This window comes from Leptonychotes weddellii, chromosome 2 (assembly GCF_054177405.1).
Source record: "Leptonychotes weddellii isolate Sample4059 chromosome 2, ASM5417740v2, whole genome shotgun sequence".
In the NCBI taxonomy this organism is placed as follows: domain Eukaryota; kingdom Metazoa; phylum Chordata; class Mammalia; order Carnivora; family Phocidae; genus Leptonychotes; species Leptonychotes weddellii.
This window is the reverse complement of record NC_138370.1, coordinates 144,928,502-144,948,848: the sequence shown is the minus strand read 5'-3', so window position 1 is coordinate 144,948,848 and position 20,347 is coordinate 144,928,502. Positions and strand designations below refer to the sequence as shown.

The window sequence follows — 20,347 nt, the reverse complement described above, 5'->3', positions numbered from 1 at the left end:
GGGGTCCCCACGTGGACTTGAACGCCTGCCGTGACACAGGGGTCTTACTCTAACAGGCACTTAGACATCTTCAAAAGTTTGGACAGACACTGGTCTACACTGCAGTAGTAAGGATATTTTTTCACTCATTTCATATCCAGGTTGGCAATTGCTATCCCTAGCTTGAAAAGAAAGAATTTGACTGGTTAATAGTGAGTAAATCATGTACATTTCAACTTCCACGCTGCATCCTTTTTATTATCACAATACAGTTATATAATTCTTAATGAACATACACTTTGAGGAGATGAGCAGTTCAACAAGCTTAAAATGAAGTTAGAATGTCTAATCTGATTTTTAAAAAGCAGAAGATTTTTAAAATTGAGAAAAATTGTCGCTTAAACTAATTTCAGCTAAGCCTTATGTTGTTTTCAAACTTTATTTTCAATTAAGACATTTATGTTAGCAATATGTTTTCAGCATTTACCACAACAAAGTGGTCTTTAATTCAAAATACCTTTTTTTCCTCAAAAAGCAAAATAATTATTCCTGAAGAAACTCAAATGAAAAATGCCTTGTGAGACATTATTACTGATTTCAAACATTTATTTGATGGCATAATTAACTTCTGCACGTGTTTCAACATTGAGTCATGAAAACGGGGAGTGAACATAAGACCTGCCAAATATTATCATACCAAAAAAGATTTTGTGTTTTCTACCAAAATACATCGTCATAATATTTTGTTTTTCAAATTTATTACAAGTTATGCAAGTGAGATTATAAGTATCTATTGATTGTAGATAACCTAATATAATAACTTATTATACAAGATAAAGGATGAAACTGCTGTGAAATTTGAATGTAAAAGTTATTGTTTTGCTGTCATCTAGTGGTAGTAAAATATATGATATATTTGCTATAAAAATGAATTAATATCTTTGTTTTCTATGCAAATTGTGGCACTGGCCTTTTAAATATAAACACAGGCTGTGTTACAAATGTAAGTACTGAATATCAGAGTAATTTTTCTGGTTTGACAGACTTGAATTGACTATTATTCTTCAAGATACATTTGTTGACATACTGACTGTATATAATCAAATAGCAAAAGTTATCATTCTTACATAAAACCACCAAACAAGTCTTTTAGACAACAAAGTATTTAAGGAATAAAGAAGCACATTTTCAAATAACGTATTTTTGTGCAAGGGATATTAATTATTATAGCTTCATAATGTGATACCCTGTTTGGTGTATGCTCAATAAAAACTAGCAAATGACATTGATCACCTTATCCTAGGAACCCTGCCTGTGGCTTTTTCATATCTTTGAAACAGATGAGGCTCGAGGCTTTCACAAATTCATCCAGCCTGAAGAACGTATTGAATAAGCATCTAGAAATTTCATAGATTCAAAATGCAAAATTATATTAGGTGCAATCTCTGTATCTCTAATACACTAGCAATTTGGTGGGGACAATCACAAAGAGAAAATAAAATCTAAGAATTTTCTCTAAGCTATATACAGTGGGAGGGGAAATCTAGTATATTTCCTATTTGAATTTAATAAGATATTAGGGAGGATGCATTCTAGTTTAGAGTATCACAATAGAGACATTCAGACAAGCAGAAAAGAAAAGATTATTTTCAATAAATGTTACAGGAAATATTTGTTATTCATTAAAGAAAAAAATGTTAAATCCTACCTCACACTCTAACCTAAAATAATTTTTAATGAATCAAAAATTTAAGTGCAAAACAAAAAGATAATTTAAAAATTGAAGAATGTACAAAAGGACATAAACAGCACCGAGAGCTGTAGAAATATATTCTAAACAAAAGAGCAAACAGAAAGAAAATTTACCAAGAAAAATATTGTAGAGTTGAAAACATAAGTATTAAAATTTCCATATGCTTTAATATCCTATTAACAAATTAGATGGCAAACACCATCTAGGAAAAAAAATGTTTGCAATACATATTCCAGGTAATCATTAAATATCTTTACCATATAAATATCCTTAAAAACAAACAAGGAAGGGAAAAATCTTAAGATTCCAATAAGAAATCTGACAAAGAATATGAAAAACAAGAATAGTCAATAAACATGAAGAAAAAAGTATAACTTTTCTAGTAACCAAGAACTACAAAGTATTGCTTTTTACCCATCTAATTAACAAAGACATCTCATATTCTACTATGATGGTGTAGGGGATCATGCTCTTCTAGATCAGCTTGGTAATATAAATATCTTTTGACCCAGTAATCCCAGTGTTATGGATCCATCCTAAGGACAGACTCTGTAGAGATGTAAGTTATTTACCTTGATGTTCACCAAAGCATTACTTATTATAAGGAGTAGCCTTTAAGGTGAGTTTAAGTTATGGTACTTTTATATAATAAAATATTATGAAGCCATTCTATATCACATTTTCAAATAATATTTAATGACTTTAAAGAATACATGCATAGAAATACTTTTGGTATAAATTAACTTTTTTTTTTAAGATTTTATTTATTTATTTGATAGATAGAGACACAGCAAGAGAGGGAACACAAGCAGGGGGAGTGGGAGAGGGAGAAGCAGGCTTCCCGCTGAGCAGGGAGCCCGATGCGGGGCTCAATCCCGGGACCCTGAGATCATGACCTGAGCTGAAAGTCATGAGCTGAAGGCAGATCTTAACGACTGAGCCAGCCAGGCGCCCCAGTATAAGGTAACTTTAAAAACTACAAAATATGGGGCGCCTGGGTGGCTCAGTCAGTTAAGTGTCTGCTTTCAGCTCAGGTCATGATCCCAGGGTCCTGGGATTGAGCCCAGCATCGGGCTTCTTGCTCAGTGGGGACCCTGCTTCTACCTCTCCCTCTGCCTGCTACTTCCCCTGCTTGTGCTCTCTCTCTCTCTTTCTCTCTGTCAAATAAATAGATAAAATCTTTAGAAAAAAAGCTATAAAACTTTATAGCCATTGTATGATCCAACTTTCATTTTTAAGTATTCATAAATACATACGTATTCAAAAAATATTGTATTTCATTTTTAAGCATATATACTTAAAATATATACACACGTAAAATATTTACATATATGTATTTCATACATACACACTCATAAAAATAGAATAAAATCTGGAGTAAAATACATCAAGTCATTAATGGAAGTCATATCATAGAGACAAAATTTTAGGTGGTTTTTATATTTTTATTCATATATTTCTCTATTTGCTGAATTTCCATATTGAATAGACGTAAATTGTATAAAAACTGATAGTTTTTTTTAAGTAGAGATGTTGGTGGAATCAAGGAGAATGTTTAATGAGGATAACTTATAATTTTCAGATATTGATTATTATTGCAGAGGCAAACTGGAATGAATTGGTTAAACATAACTGATCCCAAAATCTAACTGGCTTCTAAAGAGCCAACAAACCTATGATATAATTTTCTGTGCTTTTTTGAGTGGTTTAAATCTTTCATTTTTTTTTAATTTTGAAGACAAAGAAAGAATGTTTTAATACCAAGTGGTTGGCTCTGTTCATATGAGGCAAACACTGAACTTTTGGTGTAAAATATTGGGAATTTTAATCTAGCCCTTTTCACTTGACCATATATAAAGGGGTGAGAGCATAATTGTTAACTATTCATATAGTCATACTTCTCCTTGGCTCTTAAATTGAAATCTACTTGAGTTTTAGTTTTCTAGCCCTTATGCTTCTGGCATCAATGTTGATTTGCTATAAGAGCAAAAGTAGCAGATGTAGGCTGGATTAAAAAAAGAAAAAAAAAAAATCAGTGAATGAATGGAATATCCCTAAAAATCCCTGAAGGACCTTCAGCTGCAAAAGTCCACCGGTTTCCTTGCCACCAGCAGTGTTATTTACTGGAATCATATATTCCTCCCCACTTAGCCATACCAGGCTGAGATGAGGGGGCTCCTCTGAGCCAAGGGGAAAAAAAAAAAAACTGGCTTGTCTCCATGGCAATAAAGAAATATTGAGAAACTACCCCCTAGGCTCCCAGGCATCATAGCAGAAGATACAATATGCTGTTATGAAGTAGCTTCATTAACTGCGGTAGGGAAGGGTCGTTACTTTGATATAACCACTCTGCTAAAAGACGTGTTCACTGTTGTCTGGACCCCAGTCAGGGAGTCCACACTTTAACAAACCGAAGAAACATTTAATAACTGCATTTAATAGCACAGCAATGGCAACACATCTACTTCCAGTTTTCCCCACACAAGCATGAGACAAACTTCCAATGGTTTATGCACCTTAGTTTGGCAGACTTGTTTATACATGGAACGATCGCACATAAAACACTGTACACGGCATGCTGACAGTGCACATTAAGTGCTGATTATTGCTATTATTCTTCTAGCTGATCACACACTAATAGCACTTCCTTAACTTATCTTCTAGCAAAGGAGGCTCTTCATCAACTCTGTCAACGTAAGAAGATTGTGAATAATAATCCGGGTTGGATGCTGGCTGAAAAAATTGTCCCTCGCAACCTGATGACATGAGCATCTCTGGTGGGACAAAGACAGGCTGAGGCTGCTCGCTGGCTTGTTGTCTAGAGAAAGAAAAATACTGATTTTTATACATCTCAGAATGGGATATCATGATGAATTGCGGAAGGAAACTACAATTCTCCTTCTATGAGTTCTCCTAGCTTTTGTGGTTATTTACCCATGAAAGAAGTAACTTGCTTAAAATTTACCTTTAATTAAAAAAATGAAGTAACTGGTCATGAGAAGGTTCTAGAAGAAAGATCCATACCTACTAATAATTATTGATTATGTACAATGTGCTGGAAACTTTCCCCTCACATTTTCTCACATAATGAATACTCTGTAAGGTAAAAACTGTAGTTTTAATCCCATGTTACAGATAAAGAAACAGAGGTTCATGGAGACTGAAGGACTTGCCCAGTGTCACAAAATAATACTTCAGGTGTTGGACTCCTAAGTGAAGCTGCCTGAGCAGTGCTCAGACTATACGATGTTGCTTTTTTACTGATTTCCAGGGGCAATCATCAAACATGACATTCCCTATAAATCTGTGGAAGCAATAAGTAAAAATCACAATTTTAATTTTAATAGTAGAGTCAATTCATAGGAAAAAACAAATACATAAATTGACCTTCTAGCTCTGGCCATTCCCAGACAATTACTGCCAATTATCTTTGAGTACCTAAAAGGATTCTACGTCTGGCCTAATGTCCTTCTTTTGAAATACGCAATTTAGTTTTGTTGAAACATGATACTTTGATACTTCCTTGACCACATTTTTATTGGTTTTTTATTTCACCATTTGTGTGAGAAAGCTGGAAAACAACACTCAGTACATAATTTCTTAGAGCTAAAGAAGGAAGGAAATAAAGAAGTATAGGAGGTTACTTGATCATTTTAAATTGTTTTTACCTGAAGGAAGGGGAAGACACATAAAGAGTTGTCCTTATTAACATGTTTCAGTTTCTTTCATCAGAACCCCTTAGGCTAAGCTAAAAACACAGCTCAGGATTCTGAACTTTGCAGCTCCCTGTGATTTCTTTGTGTTAAAATATTTACAAAATGGCTTTTCATACTTTCCTTCCAACATTAATCTTAATATGAAGTCTAAGAATAACATATTCAACTTCCCTTATATGAGTAAGCCTGACAGAGATAATAACCTTCTCTTGGAAAATAAAGCTACCAAAATAAAGATATATGCATTTAATCATTCACTAATTCAACCATAAGCTCATTAAGGGCAAGGACCCGGTATAATCTTTCTTGAATCCTCCACAGCATATGTTGATTACTGTTATTGTTCCCTTAGCCATGAGGCATATTCCTAACCTTTTTTTTTTTCTTTTTCTCAGCAAAATAGAACCACTATCAAAAGTACTGGTAGAAATGAATTATAAATAAGAAACTGAATGGCCTGTTGGTTGATGAAAAGCCCCCCCTTGATCCATATTTTTTTTAATGTAAGCATTTCTAGAAGTATAAAAGGGGAAAATGAAGTTGACTTAATGGGCCAGCATCTAACCAAGACTATTTCATGAACAAACTGTCCTAGCATCACCATAACTCAGGCCCAGGTCTGACTAACCAGGCTTGAGGAAAGGTAACTTTCACAATTACTCCCTGCAAAGCAATTTCCATGAAGGAGGGAATTTGGCCTAGGTGATTGACCCAACCCCTGCAAAGAGAAAAACACATTAAAAAAAAAAAGTGTGCCCATTACCAGCTAGATCCCATCCCTTTCTCTTTCCTTCCTCTCTTTCTCTGCTCCTTCATCCAGCAAAACTTCTTCATCAGGAGCTTGGGCTCTATTGTCCTTATTATAATGGAGGCATAATATTAAAATTTTCCCAGCACTTATTTAAGAAAGTATAATTTCAAAATCTGTCCAACAAAGGAAACCTTGGAAGCTTTTATCTACAAAAATTACCATGGTCACCTGCCATCACTGTCTGAATTAAAATTCTCTCTTTTTATCTTATAACTTTGTACATGTTGACTGTAACATTTTATACTACATCTCAATAAACAAAATTTAAGCAATACCAATATAGTCACATGATTAGTCCACAGTTCTACCCAACAAACTCTGTAAATAAACCCAATTCTCAGGTTTTAGGCCTTTTTCTGAACATTGCAATGAACAACCATAATTTTATTTAACCATGTATTTCTTTTTTCTTCTTTCATTAAGTTTTTAATTTTAGTTCCAATATAGTTAACATACAGGGTTATATTACTTTCAGGTGTACCATATAGTGACTTAACAATTCTATGCATTACTCAATGCTCATCATGATAAGTGTGCTCTTAACCATTTATCTTGAACACTTTACTAATTGCTTTGTCAATCCCATAGCCCTGAAATATTAACCTATTAAAGGCAATTGCATGAGTTAGATTAGCGTACGCAATACTTAAGATGGTAAGGTTATATCATATCTATATTTCATATGGTAATGGGAGTTTTGCAGAGTATACCAGCAAAATATTCCTCTTCTCCTTGATTACACAGCATCTTAATTAGCTCCATGAGAAGATGCATATTACAATTTTGATGATATCTAACTCAGCACATCATTCCAGATGAAACAAATGTCAACCGAATTAGACCAAAAGAAACACCAGACTCTGGCTGGTAGCGTTTAAACATTCACTTTGTTAGTAGGCATCTCTTCCTCCTGTAAAAATTACTTAAAACAATTCTGAGATGACTGCAAAAGACTCCTTTGGGATAACTGGCAACATTCTTGGTCATACTACTCTTCTTTTGCTTCCTGACTCTGTGGGGGTTACACTTCTGCTTGTAAAAACGGTCCAATGATAGAATTTATCCTAAACCAAGGACAGTGGTTAGCAAACACGCCTCTGGAGTTAGACTGCCTGTGTTCAAATCCCAGTTTTATAATCTTAGGCAAATTACCTCACATCTGTGCCTTGATTTTGTCATCTGTAAAATGAGGATAATAACAGAACTCACAGAACAAACTAGTGGTTTACTACAGGCAAGGAGGTTTGGGGGATGGACAAAATAGGTGACGGGGATTAAAAAGTACAAACTTCTAGTTATAAGTAAGTCATGGGATGACAAGTACAGCATGGGCATATAGTCAATAATACTGTAATAATGCATGGTGACAGATGGTAACTACACTTATCATGATGAACATAGATTAATGTATAGAATTGTCTAATTACTAAATTGTACACCTGAAACTAATATAGCATTGTATGTCAACTATACCTCAAAAAAATGTGAACCAGTAAGAACCAAATAAAAAAAAGTATTAGTCAATATCAAAGTTGAACAGGGCTTAAGGTTCTTCTACCAATTATACCCAAGCCATAAAAAAGTCTGCTATATGATAATGATAATAATAATAATAATAATAATAATAATAATGGACCTCATAAGATTATTGTAAATTAAATTAGCTGAAATAAGTAAAGCACTTAGAATAGTATTGGGCATGCAAAAAATGATCAATAAGCACGAGCTATGAATTGGTATGCCTTTTCTTCCTGAGACTTACACTAAAGCATTCTAGACACCTTCCACAAACCCTGGAACAGCATCTTCTCTATTTGTAAGTAGTTGTCTCTCCCTCAAAGAAAACAATGTAAATAGGAGGCCAGGAGTTTATATGCTTTCTGTGCTGATCATCTTTCACTTATTATCATTTTGGTTTCCTTGGAACACCCAAACTGACTTTGACAACATCCCACCAGTCTTGTGTTTTCTTCCCAGGAGAATCTCCACTACACTCATGCCAGGACTTTTATCTCTAAGCAATAAAGCAATGGCCATACACCTGGTCTGTATAAAAACCTTCTGTACATTCACCAATTCTTCAGTATTTCCCTTTTCACTACCCATACCTGGGTTTATAAAGTTCCAACAAGTCTCCAGATGGATTCTGTTGTGTTAAGATAAAGCGTAGTCTCCAGCTGGGGAAAAGTTTCTACCTGGCTCTGAGGCAACAGGACTTAACATTCACCATCCAAAGCAAATATAGAACATCATTGTTAAAGACTCAGTTATAATTTTTATGATTACAGAAATATGCTTTCTGTGTCCTGTCGCATAGTCACTAGCTACATATTTTATTAAAAGCTTTGTTCTTCCAAAACTGTTGGTTTGGACTTCCTTCATGATGGCCACCTGATGCTGCTTTCCTTTGTCAATCTGATCCAGGAGGCATGGGGGCAATGAACTGACTCCCAGTGTCACATGGAGGGCTAGAGTGTAAATCAGGTGGTAAAAAATGTACCAACAGATAAGTACAAGTCATTGAAAGTCCACCTGCACATTTTAACTAATAGTAAAGTATGAGTATATTTCATATAGCCAGATGACACAGCGTGCCTCCAGGAACCTGACACTAGGAAGGGTTTCAGAATTTGCAACACCATCACCTGAAACAGCCTGAGACAACAGTATGACCGATTGACAACCAAAATACCCTGTTGATTAAAAAAATGTAGTCTGTACATTCAGAAACATTTTATCTATGTCAGTCTCCAGGTGAACCAGTAAAATCAGGCATTTTAAATATCCCTGGTAAGAACAAAATGTATAGGATCAGTTGAATGATGGTGCGTTTTAGGGAATGGTGGCAGGGGAGCTGACTTATACTGAATTCTGGCTGAAACAGCAGGTGCACACAGGCCATAGGCAGTGTCCAAACTATGTTTGAGATACTAGAGGAAGATCAGCTCACAGGATTCACAAAAGCTGGGGATTCAGTTTCAATTTGTTAAAGTCCTATGAAAACATTCAAAGGGGGTTTTCTAGTTGTTGTCACCTTTTCTGCAGAAATATCTATTCCTTTCTCTAAATAGTTTGAATAGATTTCTCATTTTAAAAAATAGAAAAATATAGTGGGAAAATATAGCCCAGAGGACTGGCTACAGGTGATTGGAAATAGTGCTTATCCGAATGACTGAACAGTTATTTCAAATGAGGACACTCCTTCTTGTTTATTCTAAAATAAGAAAACTCGTTTTTAAATATAAATATTTTTATTGTTTTAGTAAGCACAGTCGACCAGCTTTCAGATCAGTATGCCACTGAGCAAGCTTTTTAAACAAGCTCCAATAGGGGCACCTGGGTGGCTCAGTTGGTTGAGCCCGACACTTCATCTCAGCTCAGGTCATGATCTCAGGGTCATGAGATTGAGCCCAGGGTCAGGCTCCACACTCAGGGTGGAGTCTGCTTGAGATTCTCTCCCTCTCTCTCTGCCCCTCCCACCTCCCCCTGCTCCTGCAGGCACATGCGTGTATGTGTGTGCATGCGTGCTCTCTCTCTCTCTTTCTCTCTTTCTCTCTCCCTCTCAAATAAATAAATAAGTAAATAAAATCTTTAAAACAAACTCCCATATATGAGGGTAAGGGTGGAGAGAGAGACAGAGAGAAGGAGACTAACTGACTATAACTATCCCCTGGATTCCTGTGTTTTTTGCCAGGATGGTTAGCATCTTATTCTGATTTGGGGTGTATTTTAATTGAACTATTTACTGTATGAATAAAAGATCGAGTCTCTGGAGTTTGATGTACACTAGTAAGTCACTGACTTGACTCCATATTTTATGTACCTCATAAAACTACCACAGATAATATGCCCTTTTCTAATTCCTGAGACTTGTAGTGTGAATTGGAATTTAAATGGTACTGTGCCCAAATCACGACTTGGATTTAAATGCTAAGCAACTGAAGCAGGCTAGGCCATCAACTTAATACAATACAATCTTGAGTTTTCCCCATTTGGTTATGTTAATTTCCATTTCTTTGTCATCTTGATTTCTGGGCAATGTTGATATGTGTAATCAAATGGAGAAAGAAAATTGGGTGGTGCTTTGCGGGCAGGGCATAGAAGGGTGAGAAAGCTGTGGTCCATGAGTCCCTGCATAAAGAGAAAGCTTTGTTTCTCTCTTATTAGACTTCTTAGTTTAGTTTAATCTGAAAATGTAGATTGTGGATGCTACCCAGGTGTTTATTCCATCTGGAGAAAAGAAGGGAGAAAAGAAACAGAAGATGACTAGTTTCTTTCACTAAAATAGGAGAACAGAACAGAAAAATCCTATTAGATAGCTCTCATTGTGGATTATATATTTTGAGTTACCATCCTGTTAAGACCTTAATGCCCAAGCTACTCCCTCTGCCTGATTAACACTTTTCTGACACCAAACACTTTTTCTTGATCTTCCAAAGTATAAATCATAAATGAAATAAAATCAAGTTCTTTTTCTGTAGTTAGATTCTGCAATGATTGAGCCATCTCTACAGCCTTATCCTTTTGTCCTATTTTTCTTAAAATATCTTAATTTCCCTAATGATAACATTCATAGAGAGAGAGCGAGGGAGGAAGGGAGTGGTATAGATTGTTTTTCATTTTAGGAAATTTTTATGGTACCTGACTGAACCTGGACAACATAGACTAGGTTCGTGAATGGGATAAAACTCCAGATATTTAACTTTTATAGTTTTAAAAATATTCTATATCAATACCTTTCCCTATCACCTTCGAGTAGTGGTTCAGCAGGAGTAGCTAGAAAACAGCACCTATCTGCCTGTGTCTTCAGGAGTGATCAGCCTGTGGAAACAATTTCCAAATTGTCCCGTGCATAGCTGGAACAGAAGAGTTCCCACTGCCTGTTGTATTTATTTTATCTTTTCCTCCTTTATCTGGAGCTTTCAGTGTACTTATCTGTATTTAGAAAACTAAACTTGAAGAATTAATAAATTTGAAATATTTGTTATATGGTTATTTGGCTTAAACTTGTTGGAATGAAACAGTGACCACACATCCCATTTTACCTAAGATGACCCAGTTTTATTCCTATTGTACCAAATTATCATTACTAGCATACATTTTACTCTTACAAATGTCTTGATTGTACAATAAATTATATGTCCACCCTAGTATTGGGTCTAATCAAACAACCTTGAACTAAAATCCAAACCCATTTCTTATTAGCTATGTGTCCTTGAAAAAGTTCCTTAGTTTCTCTGGGTCCCTGCTTTCTCATAAATAAAGCAGGGAAAAATACTGGCCCTCATCTCAGGATTGTCTGAGGATCCAATGAGCTAGCTTACATAAAGTTCACAATAGTACCTAACACATAGTAAGAGTTCAGTGACAGTTATCTTGAAAGTTGAGAGGTCTGACCCTTCTCACAGTTCACTAATCTAGACCCACAAAAGAACATCAAAGCAGCAACTGTATAAATAAATAAAATAAGTTTAAGGGACTTTAGACGACCAAGTGTTCATTGCTTTGGCAAGCTATAGTTATAGGAAAAAATAACATTTATATAATGGTTTTACTTTAAAACATACTCTCCTACACATTAGCACAACGCTCTTCATGATAATTCCATGAAGTAGGAATTATTAATGTCCTTAGTTTTCAGTGTAAGACAGTCAGGGAAGTTAAAAGTCTTTCCCCATATCACAAAGGCTAGAGCCTGAACTTGAACCAATTCTTCTTACCCTAAATGCCCTATTTACCCTAGTAAAGGGTAAATTACTAAATTCTAGTCATTTTTATTTTCAACTCAAGTTGACTTGTCAACTCAAAATAAATAACACGTTCTGAAATATGTTTATTTCAATTCCATTTAAGAGTTTTCACTCTGTATTATAATTGCATATTTAATTGCCACTGTCCAACATAAATTCTTACATTTTATGAGGGAAAAGATTATAGACTTCTTTTTTATCTTCGGGTTTGTAGCACCCTTCTTAATTCCTAACACACAAGCAGGCACTTGATAAATGTTCACTAGTCAAATAAAATCTATTTCTTGAGCAGTTTCCCAAAAAATATCATGTAAAATGAAAATGTTTTCTGTTCTGTCCAGGGCCTGTATTCAGTCTCCTTGTTAAATGGTATTTTGAAAAGAGGAGACAAGCCACACACTTATAAATGGGCCTGTGGTGAACTGAATTGATTTCTCTGACCTTTCCTGACATTTCTTCTTGGGTATTTTACCAAGATATGCTGGGGAGAGTTTTGCTTTCCCCAAGGAAGCCCTCCCAATGTGGAAACCCTTGCTAAAATATTATGCCTTCTTAAAATGAAAAGCATATTTTTCAATATAAAGTACTTACTTTCTAGATCCATAAACATGTCCATAGGCATTAGAATCTTCAGAACTCTGCTCCTGATTATCAGTAGTATAATTAGATTGGTAAAAATCAGAGTCAAATTGTCCCAAGTTGGACATCCTGAAAAATAAGAATGTTTTTTACTGAGAACTTTATGAGTCAATACAACTTCTTTTGAGATATTTACAAGGATTAATTGATGATGTGATTATGGATGGATTCCTATTAGAGAACAAGGTATTCTTTGGATGGGTTAAATTAAGTATTAGGAAAGGCTATGGAAGTGTATTTAGTAAGTCACTTATAAAATGTGTATCTTCAATGAACTTTTCTGAAGTTTTCACTCACAAGGACTGTGATGTTGACTAAATTGACTTTAACTGATGTGAAAGAACTAACCTTTTTCACCAAATTCCTTATTCCCAGAATTTTAAGAGAAAAAGCTTTAAAATTGGTACACATCTTGAAGGCTTTCCCTTAAACAGTGTTAGTTCCTCACTTTAAATGCATGTACACATGTTGCAAAGCCAGAAAGCAAATGGCTGAGGATAATTCTATTTGAGTTTCATTTTTCCTAGAGCTTTAAACTGTGCTAGCAGCCTCCCCACCCCCTGCAAAACAAAAAAAACAGACAAACAAACAAACAAAAACAACCAAATCCTACAAACCAATTTCCTAGTTTTACTTTCCAAGTCCTAAAATGTATTTGGAACATTTTCCTTTTTCTCATGCCTTGCCAGTGCTCCTAGGCTTCTGCCTGAGTCAGAGGGAGAAAGGCTCAGTTCTGCTAAGGGAGGAGTCTTATCTTTCCATACACACCCTCTACATAGGTTGTACTCTCTTAGAGAGCGAAGAAGAGTGTGTGATCTTGATTTAGACCTAGTGCCCAGAAATACCAGAGGAAGGAAGAAGGACTCGAGAGGAGAAAAAGGTGGGGAAGAAAGTAATAGTAAAATGATAGTGGCCCTGTGGCGCCTGGGTAGCTCAATCTTTAAGCGTCTGCCTTTGGCTCAGGTCATGATCCCAGGGACTTGGGATCGAGCCCCATCATCGGGCTCCCTGCTCCGCGGGAAGCCTACTTCTCCCTCTCCCACTCCCCCAGCTTGTGTTCCCTCTCTTGTTGTGTCACTCTCTGTCAAATAAATAAATAAAGCCTTAAAAAAAAAAAAAAGGATGATAGTGGCTCTTTGGATGAAAATTACAGAATGGAGAATCTTTTCAAGTGGATAGATACGGTTATTCAACTCAACATTTTAATCTTTATTTTTCTTTGAAAAGCGTTCTATTTCAAAGCAGTAAATTTAAAAATCATGAGGAGCAATCCACATAATATAATAATTTATGGAATACTAATAATAAGTTTCAAATGAAATTGCATAAACAGCCTTAGCTCTAAGAGGTTCATTAATCAGAAATATTCGAGTAATTGTCAAATACATCAAATTTCTTTAGTTCAGTAGAAATACAGAAAGCTTTTCTAAAATTAGATGCAGCAATTCATATATCTGACTTAATAAATCAAGACTTTTCATTAGTAATGTGTATGAAAGTAGCTATGAATTATGATGAATTATGTAAACTAAAATCAAGACTAGGAGAATGTTGTCTTTTAACAATTTAAAATTTAAAGAATTTAAAATTTAATAACATAACTTTCTCAGCCCATGAAAACATGTTATTATAAAGCATAGAGAGTAATGTCACAGAATACAGTAAGGTTTCATAACATGCAATACTTTACGTAACATGATTATTGGTAAGAGAGTCCTTACATAACTCAGCTTCATGTTTTGTTTAAATGCCAAGTTTTTTAGAAGGACTAGATACATACCTTTGTATTTTTTACGTCAAAAGATCTTCCAAGCAATGTAGCTTCACTTGAGAAATTTATAACAAATCAGTTCGTGAAATGATGACTTGCTGGCTCTCCATTTAAGTTTCTAAATTTGTACTCTGACAGTCTGAACAGATGCTACAGCCAAAGGGGGGGGGAAAAAGCCTGCCAAAAGCCAAACATAGTATTCAGTATCTAATAGGACTTGTTAAAGTTTACAAACACAGTGAATGGTATAGAGACATACAATCTGATAAAGTGAAATGGCAGATTTCAGTTTTCCTGTGTGCATGTCCCATTAAACTCTAACTTAAGATCATTTATTTGAGGCAAGCAATGGAAAGAAAGAGGCCTTAATATTCTGTTTGCTTCATAGCTTTTAAGAATATATTCAACCGGGGCGCCTGGGTGCCTCAGTCATTGGGCGTCTGCCTTCGGCTCGGGTCATGATCCCAGGTCCTGGGATCGAGCCCTGCGTTGGGCTCCCTGCTCCGCGGGAAGCCTGCTTCTCCCTGTCCCACTCCCCCTGCTTGTGTTCCCTCTCTCGCTATGTCTCTCTCTGTCAAATAAATAAATAAAATCTTTTTTTAAAAAAAAGAATATATTCAACCTAGACAAGATTTCCTAATAATATGCAGTAAAAATCAATATATGGTACTTGACCTTAACATAATGATTTTATCAACAATCTGAAAATGGGGTGTTGTCAATTTTATCCAAATCTGAGCTAACTTATATAAACAACATTTAAGAAAGTTACCTATAATCTACATCTGATTTCTTTTCCTTTCTTACTTCTCCAGAAAAGCCCAAGCATATTCTGTTCCATTTTTGAGCCAATCCTGACCACTGGAAGCATGAGACCCATTTCCTCCCCTAGAAGCTACCTAAGTTGGATCCCTCTATATCTGTGGGTCATTTCCAGGAGTCTTCTCCCTAGTTCTGACCCAGGTAACCTGCCTAATATTCCCCAGTCCCATCTAGACCTGGTGGTTTTGTTTCTAATATCAACTTCATAGCTGGAAGTCAGTTTCCTCTGGGATTTGCTTCATTCAGATTCCCCTTTATAGGACTGAGATTTCCCATGTATCCAGATCTCGGTAACTGAAATTTGCTGTTCAAGGGTGAATATATTTGGCAGTTAGACATTTTCAACTAGAGCCAAAGGCAAGAATGGTAAATCACATAAATTTTCCCATATTATTTTGAAACATTTGGAATTTGTATTTCTCTGATCAGAGCTGTCCTTTACCAGGTCACTAGTCAGGTGACAGTGGCTTACACATTTATTGAGAATCTATTACTGAGTGCTAGACTGTGTTCTAGATGTCATAGTTACAGAAGTGGACAAACTTATAAAGAGATATATTTTACTATTGATTCTACTATATCTACAGCAAATGATAATGACTAGCAAGGCATTGTTCTATGAACTTTAGGTTTAAATCATTTAAGTTTTGCAACAACCTTATGAAGTATTATTATCCCATTTTAGAGGGAAAGAAATAGAGATTAAATAACTTTCCCAAGTAGAAGCTAGAAGGTGGAAGTGCCAGTGTTTAAAACCTGGTAGGCTAAGTCCAGAGCCCCACAATATTATCCAAGATAATTTCAGGAATCAACTGAAATCTATCAAGAAGTTAGCATATGCTATTTAGATGGAGAATGCAAAGGGGAGAGGGATCGGGTATTCAGTGAAGGCCTCTTAAGAAGGTCATTTGGATTGGGACTTGACTGTTGAGAAAGAAGCCACTTGAAAGACATGTAAAGAGAATTTAAGGCAAATTCTCTGAGGTGGCAAGGAATTTTGCAGATTGTGGTTTAGAAAGAAATCATGCAGTAGTGATTTTGAATCAGGGAAAAGTTGAAGGAGATGGAAATTGGCGGCCTAGGCAGAGGCCAGATCATAAAGGACACAGTAAGGGATCTAGATTTTATTATACTTGAAATGAGATGCCACTGCAAGATTTTAAGCAGTGGGATGATATGATCAGTTTTCGCAGCGATCAGTTAGGAGGATGTTGTGCAGGCACAGAGGCATGAGACACAGGCGGCTTAGATGAGGACAGCATTGGAAGTAGGAGAACTGCTGGAAGAATCTTGGCAGCTAAGGGAAGGATGAATTGGAGGGGTCCAGACTGGGCAGTTGTCTAAGGAAGAAGTTCATTCTGGGGAAATGATGGTAAGTTGTTCTAAGTGAATAAGGTCTCATGGAGCTAGGACTGAACAGGTAAAAAATATACGTAGAAAGAAGATTTGATAGGATTCAACTTCTACTGAATAGGAGGGAAAAGAAAGGGACAATCATCGAGGATGATTTCTAGAATTCTGACAATTTCCTTGTCCTAATGTATGAATGTCATAGGAAAAGGCCAAATTGTTATATAGTAGCTAAATTTAGATCGTCATACTTTCCATTCCTTCTTTCAAAGTTCTTTGTGTGAGAACATAAGTTCCTTCCTCTAACAGCAAGGACTCAGAGTGCATTCTTTTTTCTGACATACAAATTCACTGAAAAGTTTACGGAACATAGTATGTTCAATTTTAGTCCATTTAAATTTTAAACTTTATTTTGTGATTTTGTGCTTTTCAACTTAATTTTCCTTCGTGAAAAACCAGCTTGATTAAATGAATTGCAGAAATACATGGACCGAAAATGGCATGTAAAAATGAAATTAATCTAAGCCTCAAGTGAACTATAAGCCATGAAACATTGAAAACCAAATGACTTCATCCTGCTGATAAGTGCATTAATGAACCACTAACACATACATCAGAATACTTTGAAGCTACTCTTATATATGTAACATGGTATGTGAATAAAATATACATTTAAATTTTTCCCATTAATGAGTCATCTAATATATACATAGTATTTGTATATGGTGAAGATATATATCTATATATATTTATCTCCAATATAGAAAGTTTATTTTATTTTTTTAAAGATTTTACGTATTTATTTGCCAGAGAGAGAGAGAGAGAGAGCCCACACACAGGGAGAGTAGCAGGCCGAGGGAGAAGCAGTCTCCCCACCGAGCACAGAGCCGGATGTGGGGCTCCATCCCAGGACCCTGGGATCATGACCTGAGCTGAAGACAGGCTTAACCAACTGAGCCACCCAGGCACCCCTCCAAAATAGAAAGTTTAAATCAATACTATAGTCACAGTTTCATCAGTGATTATTTTAGTTCAACTACTTAAATAATTATTTCTGGGTTCTGAATGATCAAAAAGACTGGATAATATGAATAAGGATTCTCACCCGATACAAGAGCGCTATGTTCTGTTCACAATCATTCTCCTGAGAGAGAGAGCATGAGAAGGGGGAGGGCCAGAGGGAGAAGCAGACTCCCTGCTGAGCAGGGAGCCTGATGCGGGACTGGGTCCTGGGACTCTAGGATCATGACCTGAGCTGAAGGCAGTCGCTTAACCAACTGAGCAACCCAGGCACCCAATAAATAAAATCTTAAAAAATAAAATAAATTACTACTTTTATTAAGGCAGAAAGAATACAATACAATCTGTGTTCCATTACTTTTTTAAAAAATATATTTGGTCAGTATTCTATATATGCTCCTTTTGTTAATACCACATAAGATCTGTTCCTGATCATCTGCCCTTTAAAGACCATGCTGCTTCCATTTTATAAGCCTGAAACTTCAGCCCTGAATATTTCATAGTCACATGAAAATGGACATAAAATTCTGTTTCAATGCATGAATTTTAAAGAGTTCAATGTGTTCTATGGCAAGAAAATAGAATTACAGGGTTTTCCCTGATTAATGTTGTCATAATTTATCATTGAATTCCAATTTGGCTAATTCTTGTTAGCTTCCATTTTTGTCTGAGAAAAAATGGAAACTAGCAGAATTATTACTGAACACAGGAAGTTTTTGGTTTGGTAATAACATTAGCAAAAACATATTTTGCATCTGAAATTATGAAAGTTGATATGAGTCATAGCTGAGTTATACATTCTTAGTAAACATACTATTATAAAATCATTTTAAAATGTAATAGCAAAATCCAATTTATATACATTTAGTAGACCAACAGAATTTTTATAGGTCATCTTTGCTAGGAATTACATAAATTCCTCCACAAGTTCTATAACCACATGGATCCTCAGTTCTCTCATCTGTAAAATAAGAAGAAAATGTATCCCTACCGCTTAAGGACTATTTATTTTACATTTAGCTTATCAACTTAATTTTTTTCGATTTTTTTTCCAAATTTTTTCCATGTTTTATAATATACCTAAATTATTAATCAATAAATAATTTTAAAAAATATATAAATATAAATAAATTTGTGTATAAAATAGGAGGATTAAACAGGCTTTTGTAATAGGAATCATTAACACAGTGTGGAGCAAATAGTAAATGCTCAGTAAATGTTATCTGTTATGATTATGCTTCTAGGTGGAAATAAAGTTGGAGAATACCAGGTATTTTTATTCACTCTGTGTCCACTATTTACAGTCACTCACCACATAAATATTTCTTAGTGAATTCTACATTGTTATTACATAAATCTACATGAACAAATCCATTTCACCAAAAGAAGGTGATGGGTATCTGTTATGTAGACATAGTGATTAGACATAAAACATTGCTTCAACATTATCTCTTATATTTTCTAAAACAATAAAATTTTTAAATACAGAAAGACTAATAAAGGACTTTCTTACAAATATACCACTTATTATTTTGATTAAACTCTCTTAGATGCCAATCAGAAATGATGCAAGCATATGTTGTTTATATTTCTTTCAGCAACAGAAGGCAAAATCTTTCCCATGTTCTGCCATAATTATACCTTTGCAATTGTACCTTTGGATTTTTTCAAGGTATTCCAAGTTTAATTTGAATATTTTATTATATTGAGTAGGTGAAGGTAGTTTCAGCAGTTCAGGAAAAAAAAAATGACCAAATACTATAAATATTTAAATGTAATTGTTAACATAGAAATTCTATTTCAGAAAACAGTATCTCCACCTTTTGGCACTAGGACCTCACTACTTACAGCTTAAAATTTTGCCTTAATGGACATTTACTCAAGCACTGCCTTGACAGAGAGGCGTCCTTTTTACAAACTTTGTACTTTGAAGTATTTATGTTTTTATTCACGAACATGAAGTAGGAAAGTAGTGTACAGAGTAACAAATCAATATTTTGAATACAATCTCATTTCTTTTTTAAAAATGTTTTGGGTCTCTGGTTTAAAATGGCACTAGGCTAGAAAGTTACCTCACAATTCCCAGAAGGATACTCATGGGGGTTTAGAAAAAGAGAAATACTCCACAATCTCAAGAACTGATGCTTGGAATCAGCTTCCTGCCAGAATCTGGGCGGACTTTCTATAATAAAGTTGATAAGTCTGCAGTGATAAAAATGACTTTTGACTATCCCATTCTTTCTGTCATGCAGAAGAACAGACATTCATACAAAAAGAAGTAGGTAGAGTCCTGAGATCCTTGGAGTCCTAGGTTTTATACTAAATAGAAGAAAAAAGCAGCTACACACTACTGTAAGGATGATGCTTTTTAAAGTGCCAGTAGAAAAATCCAACCACCTGCTGCTAAGCTGATACGTATTTATTTAGAGAAGATCACTTCTAGCGAGAAGGAGGACTGGTGCTGGGAAATATGAAGGGGAGTTGCCGCAGTGGGATGGGATGGACGTTCTTGCTAATTACGGTTTCATGCATCCTGGGAACTATTGTCTTCCCTCTATGCTGCTGTTGGTGGGGTCAAAGACATGAGGTATTTAGTGACAACGTACATTGGGGGAAGAGAGCTTTTCATGTCCCACGATACTTTCACCAAAGAATCTGATGTGCAAGGTGTGCAGCATGACCCAGTGGAATACAGAAAACGATAGAAGAACTACTATTTGCATTTACTCTTATCTA

General features: G+C 35.4%; 1 protein-coding gene across 1 annotated transcript in view; it reads right to left on the bottom strand.

Moving 5' to 3' along the window:
• Positions 1-14,528, bottom strand: part of YIPF7 (Yip1 domain family member 7) — a 24,919-nt gene extending 10,391 nt beyond the window's left edge. Inside the window, exons 1-3 of the mRNA XM_081812427.1 lie at positions 14,429-14,528; positions 12,601-12,717; positions 4,392-4,550 (exon numbers count right to left, since the gene is read on the bottom strand). Of these exons, the coding sequence (XP_081668553.1) occupies positions 4,392-4,550; positions 12,601-12,716 (275 nt within the window). The 5' untranslated portion in view covers position 12,717; positions 14,429-14,528. The remainder of the gene's footprint in view (positions 1-4,391; positions 4,551-12,600; positions 12,718-14,428) is intronic.
• Positions 14,529-20,347: the final 5,819 nt, after the last annotated feature.